The 16,445-nt window shown below is 48.1% G+C and overlaps 1 protein-coding gene across 1 annotated transcript in view; it reads right to left on the reverse strand.

Annotated features, from left to right (window-relative positions):
• YAP1 (Yes1 associated transcriptional regulator) overlaps positions 1-16,445 on the reverse strand; it is a 119,345-nt gene that overhangs the window by 25,487 nt on the left and 77,413 nt on the right. Inside the window, exon 4 of the mRNA XM_059407076.1 lies at positions 11,139-11,252. Within this exon, the coding sequence (XP_059263059.1) occupies positions 11,139-11,252 (114 nt within the window). The remainder of the gene's footprint in view (positions 1-11,138; positions 11,253-16,445) is intronic.

Raw genomic sequence — 16,445 nt, forward strand, 5'->3', positions numbered from 1 at the left:
TCCCATATTGTTGGAAAGCCTTATTAATCTCTCAGAAGGCCCCATGAAAATATTTATGATTGCTCTTTACAAAGAATAAATGGCTTTACATTCCATAATCATAGTTTGTAGTGTATTTTGGAGGGAAATGCATAGGAAAAAGCCAAAAATTTTAAGAACTAAGATTTGCCAGGCACCCATCAACAGCCTCATTCGTGCAACTGCGCACACCCACTCGCCGCCGACACGAGGTGCACAGCTGACACGCATCGTTGTGGTCTTCACTGTCAAAGCGACCCCGACCAGAATCCGACACAACCCAGTAACTCATCCCGTTCTCGGCTTCTCCGGCTACTCTGGGCGTGCCCCCACGTCCCTTCGACAGACGCTGTGGAGATAACAGCCTGGAGAAAAGGGGGGTGAGCCACAGAGGGCACCTGCTCCTGCTCCAGACCAATTCTTTCTAAGCTTTAAGACCCTTCCTGCTACAGATAACCATTCTGTGCTCTGCTGTCTCCCACTTTTCCAGCCACTTGTGTTTCTAGGCATGCTGTGATTCACAGAGATATGCATATTTTTCCAATAAAACCAAATTGGAACAAAACGGGTAGTGGAGATTAAGCCTCACGTCAGCCTCCAAGGCATCCTCCTCCTCTGTGGAAGCCCGTTCCTGGCGGTCCAGCACAAGGCCTGGTGTCTTCCCCACGGACATGTCTCATCCACCGTGAACGTCTGCTTCAATGACATGAGCTGGGAGCTCATCTAAGACGCCATCACACGCGGTGCACACCCCATAAACTGCACCCTAGAACAAACAGCTACTGGGGAGAATGTTTCCAGTTCTAAGCAATTACGTAAATCAATGTTAAAAAGAAACTGCTAGGAAACAGCCCATTAGTGAGTTGCGGAGTGCTGGAATATGCAACTTGATTAACTGCAAAACAGACTCTATAACTGTACAGTGGTCCATACTTCATCTCTAAGAAACATCCAGAAAACTTTTGAGCTTTCCACACTGGATCTTTACTCAGTTACAGAACATTTAAAGGTTAATATAAATATGTAGTCCTTGTGAAAACTAACTAGACAACAACATAACTGCGTGGAAATAAAGACGTAAATATCCTCTGCTTTCCGCCCATTTCCCAGAACTGAACACCATAAGGAGTAATGATTACTGACAGTGACCACTGCTAAAGGCATCCTAAACTGGTTGGAACGGTCTTTTTTAGAACTAAGCTTGTTTAACTACTCAAAACCACAGAAAGGGAGAAACAGGAGAGCAAGGGATGGGAGAAGAACTAGCTCTGCAAAATTCAACAGAAGTCTGTACCACGTCTGCAGCAGAAACAGCCCGACCACTCGAGCACTTGGGGTTATCTGTGGCCACAGTTCCCAAGGATACCAGCGTGTGGTGCTCTCCCCTCAAGAGCGCATGTAGGGACGCCTGGGTGGCTCAGTTGGTTAAGCAGCTGCCTTCGGCTCAGGTCATGATCCCAGCGTCCTGGGATCGAGTCCCACATCGGGGGTCCTTGCTCAGCAGGGAGCCTGCTTCTCCCTCTGCCTCTGCCTGCCAATCTGTCTGCCTGTGCTCGCTCTCTCCCCTTCTCTCTCTGATAAATAAATAAAATCTTAAAAAAAAAACCAAAAAACAGAGCACATGTAAATCACCCCTCACACAAGCTTGTTCATCCCCTGGAGCTGGGGCAGACTGCTCTCTGGAAGTGTCCCGAGCTTCACCTTGAGCATCTCAAGCCTTTCAACAAAGCACGGAGCAGTGCGCCCATATGGGGCACAGCAGAGACCTCACAAGCAGGCGAGAAACAAAACAGGCTTTGTTTTCCCAGGGAAAGGGGGCAGGGCAACTAGAACAGGAGAGACCAGCAGTACCCAGTCCTTCCATGATCAACTTCTCCAGTTTTAATAACATTTCCAGAAGATAAAGAGAAAACAGTCATCCTTAAAACATGACAGAATTTTTTAAGAGCTAGTATTTTTAAATTCAATCTGTGCTGCTTGGACTGTGAAACAGTAACTTTCAAGTGTTACTGAACAAATCAGCATTACAGTAGCAAACTTCAGACTCAACAATTACTGAAAAGAGCCCCCTGTCTCCACAGAACAGGTCATCCCCACGGATGCGTCTGGTCCCAGACCTCCTTCTCAACACCTGCATTTTCAAGCTTCCGAAGGTTTTCAGTTTTGTAATAAAACTTCAACCTTGGAATATTACAAAGTATTCCAGATGTGGTAATCACCATAATCCTGGTGATAATAAATCAAATAAATCTAATTAATTAATTAATTAAATTGAAAATCGATTAATTGATTAATTAATTAATTAAATTAAAACCTAGTAACCTCATCAAGCAGGAATTGAAACAAGAATCCTGCTAACTTGCACCGAGTCCCCCACAGCCCGAGAAGGCCCGTCTTCACTCAACCCTGCACGCCGCCCTGTTAGCCTGCCCCTAACATTCCGAAACAAATCTTGGGTTTTGCACATACCTTCAGGGATGCTCAAGACTATAAAATAGTAAATCTATTTTAAAAAATGAATACTTTTTAAAAAACACAAACAGGTTGTCAATCTGAAAACTAAAAAGCAAAACACAAAACACCCACTGCCAGCTCAGTGTTCACTACACAACGTGGGAGGCTGAATCCACATCTACAAAAAATGGCTACTAATTGGCACAATAAATTATGCATTTAAATAGAATATGGGTTTTTTCAGTGATAATTACTGTTCAATTCACACAGAATCTGCCTCTTATAAAAGGTGCAAAAAACCAGAGTCCTAATCTAATGACTGAATCTATCCTTTTTTTTTTTTTTTAAGATTTATTTATTTGACAGACAGATCACAAGAGAGGCAGAGAGGCAGGAGGGGGATGGGTGGGAAGCAGGCTCCCTGCTGAGCAGAGAGCCAGATGCAGGGCTCGATCCCAGGACCCTGAAATCATAACCTGAGCCAAAGGCAGAGCCTTAACCCACTGAGACACCCAGGCGCCCCCTTTTCTTTTTTAAAAGATTTTATTTTCAGGTGGGGCTTGGACTCCTCGCCCGAGCCCAAGCTGCGTGGTCCATCTTTGGGGCCAGCCCCGTGTCCCCTCCTCGGAATCCTTTACCAGCAATACACTAAAGAGTTTCCCATCACTCCACTGAGCTCTGGACCTAAACAACAGTGGCAGACCAGGAAGGACTTTCTTAAAAGTAAGTTTTCCTGGGGAGCCTGGCTGGCTCAGCTGGGGGGACATGCCATTCTCGGGTCTCCTGGGTGTGGGTTTGGATCCCACACCCGATGCAAACATTAGTTAAAAATACAACCTTTCAGAAAACAGCAAGCTCTGAGATATTTCACCCTTTTAACACTTCTCACGGATTTGCAGAATTGCGCAGCCATCACCAACTTCAGTACCTGTTCATCCCCCAAAGAAACCCTGTACCCTCTGCAGCGCGCCCCTCCCGCACCCCTGGAGGCCAGGCATCTATCTTCAGGCCTACGGACAAGCCCAGCCTGGACAGAACACATACGCAGAATAAAACAACATGTGGCCTTTTGCGACGGGCCTGTGTCACTTAGTGTATGTTCAAGATTGAACCACGTTTAGCGTGTACTGACAATTCCTTCCTTTGTCATTGCCGATTATCATGTTGTGACACAGGTACAGCCTGCCTCACTGGTCTAGTCACACATCGACGGGCAAGGACTATCGTGAGCAGAGCTGCTGTGAAAACTCACGTGCAGCTTTCTGTGTGGACGCACGGTCTCGGCATCCCCTACAAGCATGCCCAGGAAGGAGCTGCCGGGTCCTGAGCGAACTGTGTATTTAACCTTCTGAGCATCTGCCAAACTGCTTTCCAAAGTGGCTGCCTCGACCATATGAGGGTTCCAATTCTGGCACACTCTGGTGAACACTGACGCTCTGCCCTTGATTTTAGCCATCTGACGGGGTGTCACAAGGGACAGCGCCATGGTCTGACTGTGTCAGGTCGCAGCAGTGGGTCTCCTTGAAGGCCCTGCTCTAGCTCTTGTCCCAGGCACAGAAACGCCCCCTTCCCACATTTTGCACTTCTCTCCTTTCCCAAGTACCAACCCAACCCATCCACACCCAAAATTGGGCTCTAGTTTTTAAATCCTTAAACTGTTAAAAAAAAAAAAATACTGACAACAAACATCATTACTTAGGTCCATTCAACTTCTTTCAAACATCTATCAAAAGACTGGCATGAACATTTACTAAAATAGTATTTTTCAAACTACAATTGTGGATAGAACTTACAAAAACCCAATAGCACATGCTCCCCTTATCACGTTTTTGCGCAGTTTGGGGCACGACACAGGCACTGCTAACTGAGCTGAGAAGAAAAGCAAGTGTTCTAACGAGCGTTCAGTTCTCTCTGTCCCCAGAGCACAGCCACGTCTTCCCTTTACTATGGAAAAGAAATCTGAAGCCTAGTTTGGAAAGAAAGTCCAGATAATGAGACTACTGGTTAGAAGGGAAGGGGAATTACATTTTAAAATACACCTGGCATCATGAAATCATTAAATTATTGAATAAATACTGCCTTTAATAACTCTATTTCCAATCACATGTACCTTATTACTATAAAGGCTCTTTTTCTAGGGGAATTTATAGTTGAGAAGAGGTCCATTTTTGAGTCTTGGCTGACAAGCACAAACTTGGACCTTCTAGTCTAGAGCTTGATGGGGCTCTTCTCGTGCCTCAGTGTCCCTCTTTGGAACAGCCCTTCCCCCCCAGCCAGTCACGCTTTCTCCCCCACTGCCCCCAACCGGGCATACTTCATCCCACGTCACTCCCTTCCGGGGCGCCTCGCGAGTCCTCCATCCCTCACTGGACCTCACACGTCTGGTGGTGACTTACTTATGGAGCAGCCCACAGCCCCTCCCCAGTGGCCCCCGTTATGCTCAGCCCAGAACTGGCACTTGGGCGCAGGTCGGAAGATCCATTACTGAACCAGCTCCTATCCCTGCTCAGCACGAGGCCATGTGCAACTCACAGGACACTCTCCAAGTTGAAGCAAGTCCAGCAGGAGCTATAAAATGACCTCAGCAGCTAGAGCGGCAGAACCGAGCAAGGGTAAAACCAAACCAAGAAGAGGGGCCGCTCTCCTCCGAAGTCGCTCTTATTTCTACAGAAGCCTATCTGCCTTTTCCCTTGGCAAGTCTACAACCCGCTTCTTGCCGCGGAGTCTCTGCGGGGACACGGACGTGGTGCCCACGCCGGCTTTCTCCACCCGCAGGTCTTACAGGGGACTTGCTATGGACGCAGAGCTGGTAAAACACAGCTCCAAGCAGTTGTTCTTTTAAAAGCTAATTAAGGTTGTTGTTGTTTTTTGTTTTGTTTTGGTGTTTGATGTTAGGGCCTTTATAGTACCATAAATAAACCATTAATTTAAATTACTGTTCAGTGACTTTGGTGATCTTAAGCTTTAAATATGACTAACTTCCGTTAAAAAAAAAAAACCTTCACTTTGTAATTCCTGGCCCTGCTGAGCCAGCGGCAGCCACGAAGGGCCTACCAGGCCCGCCCTGCTCAGGCGCAGGGCAAACTGCTGACCGTGACCGACAGATTCTCTTGGCTCCGTCCTCCTGAAAGAACACTGAAAACAAGACAGAAACCACACAGGCACGAACAGACGCGCAGACCGCCAGGACTGAAGCGAGTGTGGTATTCCATAATCTGAGGCAATAAAATGGTCACTTCCCTAGTGCCCACCTCACACTGTGACGCCCGCTGGGGCCGTGGCTCACCCAGCCCCCAGCAGGCCTTTGCTCTCCGTTGGGGCAGCTCCACCGGAAAGCTACACTTGGGAAACAAAGCATGCCAAAATGCACCATCTTTAAGGCAATAAAGCCAAATCCTGCTCATGGGAGATTTTTTTAAACTCCTACCTGCTTCCAAGAGACTGAGTGAGGACAAAGTCTTATCTTTAAAGGTTGAAAGATTTCTGTCTCCTCACAAGTCATTCCCTGCTGTGCCCAGAGGACCAAAAGCTGACCCCGAATGACTCAACAAAAAGTTCCCCAGTCCTGGTGTGCTCAAACCCAGAAGCCGGGGGCAGAGCAGCTACTGGTCCATAATCCAGTACACTGCATCAAATTAATTAAGACTAGAAATCATCCTCCAAAAAGCCTCCAGTGTCATTTAATTAAATCAAGAGTAGTCAGGTGTTCTTCTGAATGAGCTGGTTAGATTGTGATTCAGGAAAAAACTCAGGTCTCTGGGTTCCGCGTTGAGCAGTAAAATCCTCTCTGCCGCACTGCACTTGAACCCAGCGTGTCACGCGGTATGTACGGCACAGGAGAGAGGACACCAGGTCATTTCGCAGACTTGAAAACCGGAGTTTTGGAAGGCATGTAAAATGCCGGGTGCACGCAGAGCCGTGCGCCGGGCTTCCTCTGCGGGGATCACACACAGAACTCCCTGCTCGGGGCATTACAGAGACGCTAGTGAAACGCAGGGCATCCCCAGAGCAGGGGAGTGGACTGGTTCAGATCCCAGAACGCCGAGTGCTCGCTCCAGAAGAACGCTTCTGGGACTGAACCACGGCCACAAATCTGAAAGGAAGGCAATAAAGGGACACGTACTTTCTGGCCGCTGGAACTCTCCTTCAATAGAACGAGCCGCTACGCTGTAGTCTAGGGCAAGGTCAAAACTGAGGCTGGAGGACACTCTCTCAAGAACACGAGAGACGAGGCACGAGAACTCACGTAGACCACTTCACAGTCTGTGCCACTCAGAGACGTCCTGATTTCTCTTCTGCCACGGAAACCATTCCCTTCAGCAACTATCTTCAAGGGGAGGCCCTACATAATTCAAGTCACTGTGCTACCCTCGGTCATCTTCCCTCAGAAACCTCCAGGTATCGGTGCTGAATGAATTAGGGGTGTTCCTATAAGATCCAACTGCCCGCAATCTAAACTTCCAAAAAATCCTAGGTGTGAAAAGAAAGAGTTCAGGTTCTAGTTCTGTCACTTAACTCTGTGACCTCAGATGGATCATACTTTCCCTGGATCTGAGATGAAGCCCGGTGTGGGGCACTCCTCCCACCACCCCAGCATTTCTGGTTTCAACACCACGTCCGTTGCTGGTGTGGGGAGTCCACGGTGGCTGAGTGGCTGTGTGGCATTCTGGGGGCAAGGGCCATGGGTGTCAATGTCCCCCAGTGTTGTAATACTTCTCACCACCCAGCTCCATTTGAAAAATGTTGGTTAGAGGAATTACAAGTTCTTTCCAGAGCCTAATTTTGTGATATTTATCTGTTAAAAATTTGTCATTAGCCACGGCTCTTCCTACCTACAATGCAATGAACTACCATTTCCTTTCTATCCTAAGTGGTTAGTAATAGAGTCCACAACCAAATACTTTCAATTTAGGATGATGAGGAAGGATTAAAAACAGGATAAGAAAAAAATACCGATTTTTTGAATGTATGATTACCAAGAGACTCGTGTCAATAAAATTCCAATGATTAGATACTGACGCTCTGTCCAAGACTCTGCCAGTAGAGCTCACGGCCTTTGGCGTGTCTTCCCAGCTCTACCAGAACAGGCTTAGGCACTAAGTTGGTCACTGGGTACATTTTCATCAAGAGTAAAACATCACTTCACTCAGAACAGCTATCAAGAATATTTGGTGTTAGAAGGAAAAGGTTAACAAATAGTAAAATTTGTAAAGACCTTTAGGTTTTGACTTAAAACATTTAACTCTGAGTAAGAAAGAAGTGAACTTCTGGTTTGGAGACTTAATAAATTATGTATTTTTTGTTCTTTTAATCTTATGTGTTATTATCTTAGGAATCTTCTCTGTCACGCACACACATCAAGTCTGGGGCAATGCTGGGCTTTAATGCCACCTCCACACACAGAGCTTCTACGCACACAGCCCTAGCAATTAAAGGACATTGTGTTTTGGCCACACTAGATTGTCCATTACATCCTTTAAGACTCAAAAGATGTACTTTTTAGCCCAAATCTCTGGTCCCAATATTTCATGTACACCAAACGTGATTTTCCGTTTATTTTCTCAGTGGCACCAGCACTGACCTCCAGAAACAACTGCTGAACACTATTTGTATGTCCTTCCCCAGGGCAGTGAGGACAGTAAGAGCACATAACCAAGGAATTCAATCATGATTACCATTTTGGAGATTCTTCGTTCTGAAGAACAGAAATTATTTTTTTGAGGTGTTTTCATTAGGGCTTTTACCAGAAATTATTCCTAGGACTATTACATAAAACGGTATTTCTACAACATACAAGAAAACATTTAAAACTTCAGACTCTTTATATTTACGATAAAAAGTATGCAGGAAAAAATGGTTGTTCATATGAATTCAATGGCCTACATAACACTCAAGCACCAATTTTCATTTAATCCAGGATCAAAACATCCCTAAAAGGATTTCTTTAAAAACAAACAAAAGCCCTCCTTTCTCAAAGCCAATAAATACCAGGGAGCCCTTACTGCCAATGGATGTCACACTTCATGATTTCATACAAATTACTAAAGGACTCTCTAAAATAATATAAGTGTCAAAAATATATAGTTTTTAAAATGCTAAAGAAGAAAATCAGATAAAAGAAAACCAACCCACAACAAATAACTCTTTAATTTCCTGAATTATACGGCTAATTTACCAGCTTTCTGCAGGATATGAAGGATGGATAAACTATTCTAAATATATATAAGTAACCTAAAGCCTCTGATCAAGAAATGGGAGAAGCTACCTGGAGGAGGAGAATGAAAACGTCAAGCTTACACACAGCTCTATCTTCCATTTCAAAATGTCAAAAGACGTCCATCAGTGTGACCTAAGCTAAACATGGGTAAACGCTTTTATACAAATTTGGGAAATACAGGGGAGCAAAGCTCACCACCATGAAAAGAATCTACCGTTCGTTTGTGTCTGCACGGCTCAGAGGGTCCTACAAAGGACAGTTTAGAGTTGGCAGAGATCAAACACAATCCACTACAGGATTTGGGACTTCAAGGAAAGCTCCCTCAAACGCATCGGCGAGCAGCTCGTCTCTATTTGCTGTCACTCCAAACAGAAGCCCACGTGGCTCCCCTTCCCGGCTCCCCTTCCCGGCTCCCTCCCAGGCACACTTGAGCTCTCGGACTAAAAAGGTCTGGAACAGATTAAACGTCGGGCTACAAACTAAAAAGCTCTGGCCTGTTCTCAAGTCTGTCTGGAACACACACACAGTGGGCCCCAAACGGGAGATGAAAGGCAGTAAGAGAATTTTATGGAACTTTGTTTTGGCATACCTAATTGTAATGTTTGCATGTACGTATGTGCTCAAGGCAGTGTGGGAGAATTCTTCTAGTACTTTCTCTCATTTGAAACAAAAGACCACGCTGGGTGATATGAAGAATGGGTCTACTGAGGACCACAGCCGAGCTGTTTTACTTCACTTTCTAACCTGAAAGTACTTACACAAGAAAACAAAACAACTCTGTTCTAATTCCTGACTTCTGCAGGAAGCTAAGAGTTAATCATCATCTTTCATAACCTCATGTAGGGGGAAAAAAAACCCCACAGACCATTTTAAAAAATTTCCAAAATGTGGACAAGCTGATCCACTTCATTTATGATGATTCAAGGCAACACGGTGTTTGTCATTCCAGTCCGTACAAACAGCAGCACGGATTAAATCCTGTACCTTACTTGCTTTCCTATTCCAACCACGAGGGCTTATTCAAGTATTAAACCCAAAGCTGCAAATTATTAACATACCACGTTACTTTTTAACACCCAAACAGATCTGCAAGCTCCCAAGGCTAGCGCTGAAACCACACGGGACATCTGTCAGGATGATGGTCTCCGCCCTGACACCCCGCACAGAAGGTTCCATCCATCCAGGGCAGCTCCGGCAGCTCAGGCCAAGCCACAGGCTGTGGCCAACAGAGCCGACATAAATGCGGCACAACTGTCCACAGCACTTCTGACGGGGACGCTATTTCACTCAGCTGCGGGCAGGCAGAGTTCTCCTTCCTCTTCTGTGTTTGGAAGGCATTCGCAGAGTTAAATCCTCGTTCCCGTCAGGGCCCCGCAGTGGCTGTGAGGCCAACCCCTGTAGGGCTTCACAGCCTCCCCCGCCCGTCTGACCCACTCAGTGACATGCACACTGTTTTCATTTAGCTGCATCCAGGCCAAAGACGAAAACTTCAAAACCACAATGCTTTGCTCCTTTCTAGACTCATTTTTCCATGGCTCTGGAAGAATATCTCAGAAACCCAACTGAAGAAACTGAGAAGAGTGAAAAAATGTGGATAAAAAGGCACACGGAGCTTGTGTACGATGATTAAGACGTGTACTTTTGTGGAGAGTATTCGCTTGTGCAAATGCTGAGTAAGTCATATAATTTGGAGAGGAAAGTGCTTTGCTTTTGCTTTTTGTTTCCTAAAAAAAAAAAACAACTAAGGACCTTTCCTTTAAAAAAAAAACAAACTATAAAAAAAGGCAAGGCAGAGTGAGGAGAGAAGGGAGAGATGTGACACCCCCTTCCCAGCGGAGGCAGTAAACATAGCAGCGCCTAGCACGAAACGGGCTCAGGCTGACCGCACTCTCAAGTCGAGCAAAAGCAGACACAGGGGCATGGACCAAAGCTGGTGCCCCAGGTTTCCCAGCAGCTGACAGCCTGATGACTAGTGCAGCAAGAAAGACCTCTTTAAACAAGATCACAGGTCTCCCAAAAATGTGAAAGGAACAGCAACTCTGGTCAGTACGCCGCCACAACATTTCCCCAACCCGACCCCGAGGGGTCCAAGCTAAAAAGCTCATTTACATCTGCATTTCTCCCTCAAGGGCAGAGGGAAAGGTATAAAAAGAGTCCTGGGTATAAGAGAGGGCACGGATTGCATGGAGCACTGGGTGTGGTGCAAAAACAATGAATACTGTTATGCTAAAAAGAAATTAAAAAAAAAAAAAAAAAAAAAGAGTCCTGGAGAAGCTGGGTGAGCAGTCATGTCTTTAATACTGTAAAGCAATGCAATTTTATTTCCGTGTACCTTCCCAAGGTGTCTGTCTGTCTCTCTCTCTCTCTCACACACACACACACACACACACACGCGCGCGCGCGCACGTTATCAGAAAATGTCTAAAAAGGTTTTGAAATGAACCTTTACCAAAACGAGGATCAAGCCTTGGGTCTAGCCAAGAGGTGGTCTTGTTCTTATGGTTTATATAGTATATCTCTCCATCCTGAGTCATGGCTTGCTCCCATCCATCAGGAAGAGGACCTATAAATACAGAAAAAATAATCATGGTTGGTTTTTACTTGGTGCAACTAAAATAAGTGGGAAGGGTACTAATTTATAAAGAAAACAGGTATCGGCAAAACTTACTAAGACAGAATTAAGCATGTGTTCAGAGAAGAAAAGAAAACCTACATACCTGATTCTTTTCCATCTCGCCAAAGAAACCACTAATTCACAAAATCTGTATCTCCAGAGACACAGACAGGAAACCAGAGTCCTGCAACATCCTCTCAGAAGCCATGACCCAAATAAGCATCATCACTGTTAGTACACCACATTCGGGGCCACGGCTCAGGGAGCCCCCCACCCAGTAATTTTGGGGACGATGCCTTCCTGTGGACGTGAAGGCTCTCCAGTGAGAAGGACACACAGCGTGCTCAGCACATCTGAAGCGTCACACACACTGGGTTTCACGTAGAGCACACTTCAGCTAAGTCTGCCAAGATCCATTTACTTCCATGACTTACAAGACTGGCTCTCAGCGAGAAAACTAGCACAGAGCAAACTCTACTCCAGGAAACGCTTATTTTTAGGCAGACTGAAAGCTGTGAGGAGGGCGGGTGGTAGCTGAGTGCTAAGTCCATTCCGGGCTCCAGGAGGGCAGGGTGGGCACCGGAGCGGTCAGCAGAAGGACACAACCTGAAAGCCGCAGGGTGAGGGAACACCACCACGAGGCAGGACGGAACACCACCGATGATTCGAGGGACTTTTCCCATCTGTGGATCCACATACCTGAGCGCCTCCGGGGGCCTGGACCCTGGCTGGAGGTGACGTGCATCAACTCATGTAACCCTCAGGCCCGCCGGCGACCTCTGTGGCTGTCATTCCACTCTAATGAGACACTGGCACACAGGGGCTCCGTGTGGTCCGATGCCACGCGGTCTGGGTCAGAGGCCACGGAGACCCGGCAGCCAGGTCCCGGAGCCACGAGGCTTCTTCTCAGCCATCGCCCACCGCAAGACCAGGCAGGAAGGGCGCTGCCTACGTAAAACTGGCCCAGGTTCCTGACTCCTCAACTGGCAGTCTGAGCCAGCCTTCCGGGGGGCGTTGAGGAGCCCTGCTGGAACAAAACAGTCACAAAGGCCCACGGGACCCGAAGCCCTCATTCCAGTCCACTTCCCTTTGTTGCAGAAACTGACCGATCCGCTGCTACGCCACTGTCAAAGGCCTGCCGTGACAGGGGCACAATCTTGTCAGGACACAGACACATGCAACTGGAGGGTCCCGCACGGCTCGCGGGGCCCAGGGAAGCCCCTCCTGCCATCCTCCTCGGGCAGCTCGGTCCACAGTGCAAGCGAATTGGCCAGAAGGACCCCACATTTACTAACAGTGAGTGGGATGCAAACCCATTCAACGCACAGAGATGGAACTGTTTTTGGTGGCGTTCGCTGTCACTAGAGATGCTTCATTCAGGAAGACAGGACCTCCGGGACACAGTACGAGCGCCTGGGACGACCTTCCACCGGGAAGCTGCCATTCCAAGCACCTAGCACACCACGACGACGAAGCAGTCGGAGCAGTCATGGGACGGCTCTGTACACCTCCCTCTCCGAGACCACCACAGCCCGGCACCGCCTCCACACCTGCCTCTTCTCCTGGTCCAGCCGCCCCCTCGGCCGCCTGAGGCAGAACCCCCAAAGTCGTGTTCTGAACCCGAAGCACAAGCCCATGCTCCAGATGACACTCCTGCGCACTCTGACCCCCCATCCAAGGGCACCTCTAGGGACTCCACCAGCATGGGTCACAGCTCCCCTTTCTCAGCCACCACCAATGTCCTTCCCTGGCACCGGACTGCTCATTACCTCCCCTCATCCCACCGTCCCCTCCCAGACAGCCACCCGGACTTTCTTAAAGCACCAACTCATCAACTCCTCCATGCAACTTGTTCCTTGCAAAAGCAGTTCCTTTCCTCTCGACCATCAAAAGGGAAATGCCAGCTGAGCTCATTTCTTAACCCTAACCCTAACCTGATCCCACGTTCCCCTCAACTCAGCACAAAGGCAAGCCACCCCTTTGCATCTCCTGCTCTTCTTACACAAACGTCCCCTGACTCTAACCCTTACGAACTCCTATTCGTCCTGCAAGCAGCTCACAGGTCAGCTCTTCAAGCCAGCCTTCCCCAAGTTCTCTCTCCTGCTCTGCGCCGACAGCTACCGCGCAGGCCGCCATCACCCGTGCACACGCGTGTCCTCCTGGCGGCGCGGTCCCCTCATGCTCGCGTGCACGGGCCGGCAGGGCTGAGGACATGCTCAGTATGAATGCCCTGCCACGTAGGAGTTGGAGCTTTCTATAAATAAGCTTAAAATCATGTAGTATGTACGCGATTTTCCATTAACATGTTTATGAATAATAAATATGTTATTAAACCCAGTGCCTTCTGTTTATTAAACTTTTTGTTCATAAACATATTCACTTTCATAGTTTTTTTGAAATGTTAAAAACTACAGAAACGCAGAATGGAAAAAGCATCCGTTTTTTTTGACCCGCTCCCCGGGGGAAAAGCTAAACAACTTCAGTTTGTGCTATGTCCCGGACTCCTCTTCTGCGCCTCTGCTGCTATAAGACACTCACACCCACCGAGGCCAGGCTCCACCTGCCCCGTACCTGCTTTCATCACCTAACAGATAACGGCATCTCTTCTTGACACGACACATAGATCTCTTTCCTTTTAATGGCTTCATACACCTTACTGTACAGGCAGAGCTCTGAGATGTTGTGGCTTTGGCTCCAGACCACTAGAATAAAGTGACTCAAATGAATTTTTTGGTTTCCCAGTGCACTTAAAATTTATTTGACACTACACTGTTAAGTGTGAATTAGCATTATATCTTTAAAAAAATAATAATGTACATACCTTAATTTGAAAATACTTCATTGTTAAATTTGCTGGCACTATCTGAGCTGGCTGTGGGTCCTGAGCTCCGGGCAGGCAGGGGTCCCCCCGCAGTGCTGAGGGCGCCGCCAGCGGGCTGTGGGCTGCAAAAGGCCAGGCGGCCGCGGCAAGGTCCCAAGACTACCAGGCAGTGGCTGCGCGGATCGCGCTCCTGCGGCCCCAGAGGCCGGCTGAGCGTCTTCTGACGCGGGAGAACTTCTTTCCAGACGGGGGTCCCCCCGCTCAGACCCGGAGCTGCTCCATCAGCAGAGCCGACGGGACACTGAGCCCTCTGCTGCCGTTTCAACCATCTTCGCAGCGCCTTCCCCGGGAGGTTCCAGCCCGAGAAACCACCGTTTCTGCCCAGCCCCGAGCAGCACATCCTCCTCTTTCAAGTTGGCTCATGAGACAGCCGCTGCCTGGCCCTGTGTCCAGGTCTGACTCGAGTGCCCTTGCTGTGTCCACCCCGTCTGCAGCCGCCTCCCACCCTGAGCTCCTGACCCCTCCGAGTCTTCCTGAGGGTGGGAACCGACATTGCCACAAAGTTCCACCTGGGCCGCTGCTCTGCTGTACATCTGATGGCTCGTGAGCCACGACGCTCTTCACCGCATCGAGAACGGGGAATCTCTTCCCCTTCCTCCGCCCGGACCCGCGAGAGGAGCCACCACCCACGGCAGCTGCCGCTCTACAAAACCCGTTTCTTCTGTGGTAAGACCCAAAAGTCAGAGCGACGCCTGGATCCACGGCTGCAGGCCCGAGGGCGCAGGTGGAGCTGACCCAGTGTCCTCTGTGCGGAGGCCCACAGAAGTTTGGGACTGGGCAGCGGCTGCAACTCAAAGTGGCCAGCTGCATGAGCCTCGATCCAGAGTCAGCCTGTGCTCTGAAGTCAGGGACCAACTTCTCCTCTGCAGCTGTGGAAGTCCTAGAAGGCACCTTCTTCCCGAAGAAGGCTGTGTTGTCTATGTTGAAATGTGCTGTGATCTCGGCGGGAACTTCGGGCTCACTTGCTGCTTCACCCACCCGTTCACATTCCTGAAACCTCACAAACTGACTTCCTCCAGCTCCCGACCTGTCTTCTGCAGCTTCCCACACTTCCCTCAGCCTCCACAGAACTAAACGGAGTCAGGGCCTTGCTCTAGATCAGCTTCTGGTTTACAGGAATGTAGCGACTGGTCTGACCTTCTATCCAGATGACTAGAACTTTCTCCCTGTCAGCAATAAGGCTGCTTGGTTTCCTTTATTTATGTGCTCACTGGAGTAGCACTTTTCATTTCCTTTGCATTCACAACTGGACTGTGAGGCAAGAGCACTCTAGTGGCTTCATCATTTTCTAGCCTTTGACTTTAAGGGACAGACATGTGACTCTTCCCTTCACTTGAACACTTAGAGGTCACAGCAGGGCCACCGACTGGCCTACTGTCAAGACCCCAAGTGTCAGGAGGAAGGTGGGGGGGGGTGGCAGAGGGACTAGCTGGGGCCCTGGGGTGGTCACCACACACACAGCACATATTAAGCTCCTCACCTTACATGTGGATGGCTCATGGCATCCCGAAACGTCATAGATCACAGATTAAAGTAACTAGTATAGTGACGAAAAAGGAAGGAATATTACGAGAACTGACAAGATGTGACAGTGACACAGAGACACAACGTGAGAAAATGCTGTTGGAAAAATGGCCCCAACAGGCTTGATGGGTGCAGGGTTGCCCCAAATCTTCAGTCTGTACAAAATCCAATCTCTGGGAAGCTCCATGAAGTAGAACGCATGAGAATTCAGAAATCCCTTTCCCTGTGTTAGATCTCCAAGGGGTCCCTAACTCGTGTTGACTGTTCTAAGGAGCAGAACAGCACACAGCCCCCACTGACACAGCTCCGTCCACGGCCACTGCACTCTAAGGACACGGCCACTTTCAGCCTTGCGCACCAGGCACCGTTCTCATCTGTGTCCCATGGAGGAGATATGGGTTGTGCAGGGATGTCACCCACCTGGGGGACAGGAAAACCTGGTCAAGGTAAAGGTGTGAACCCAGGTCTCTGACATAAACCCTACAATACGCTGCCTCCCAAACACAGCAACATATTCCCCAAAACTTAGGAAAGTATTTCCTACATTAAATTTGTAAAGCGGAAATAGTGAATTTATCCCTTTTTACGCAACTTTAAATCAGTAAGTATTTATCATATGTAACCATATCACATCAAATATGCTATGTATAAATCATTGATTATTTAGTATTCCACTAAAAACAGTAGCCTTCAAAAATGAAGTTCAGAACACTTTTCACTAACACCCTTCTCCTACG

This window comes from Mustela nigripes, chromosome 1 (genome assembly GCF_022355385.1).
Source record: "Mustela nigripes isolate SB6536 chromosome 1, MUSNIG.SB6536, whole genome shotgun sequence".
Lineage (NCBI taxonomy): Eukaryota > Metazoa > Chordata > Mammalia > Carnivora > Mustelidae > Mustela > Mustela nigripes.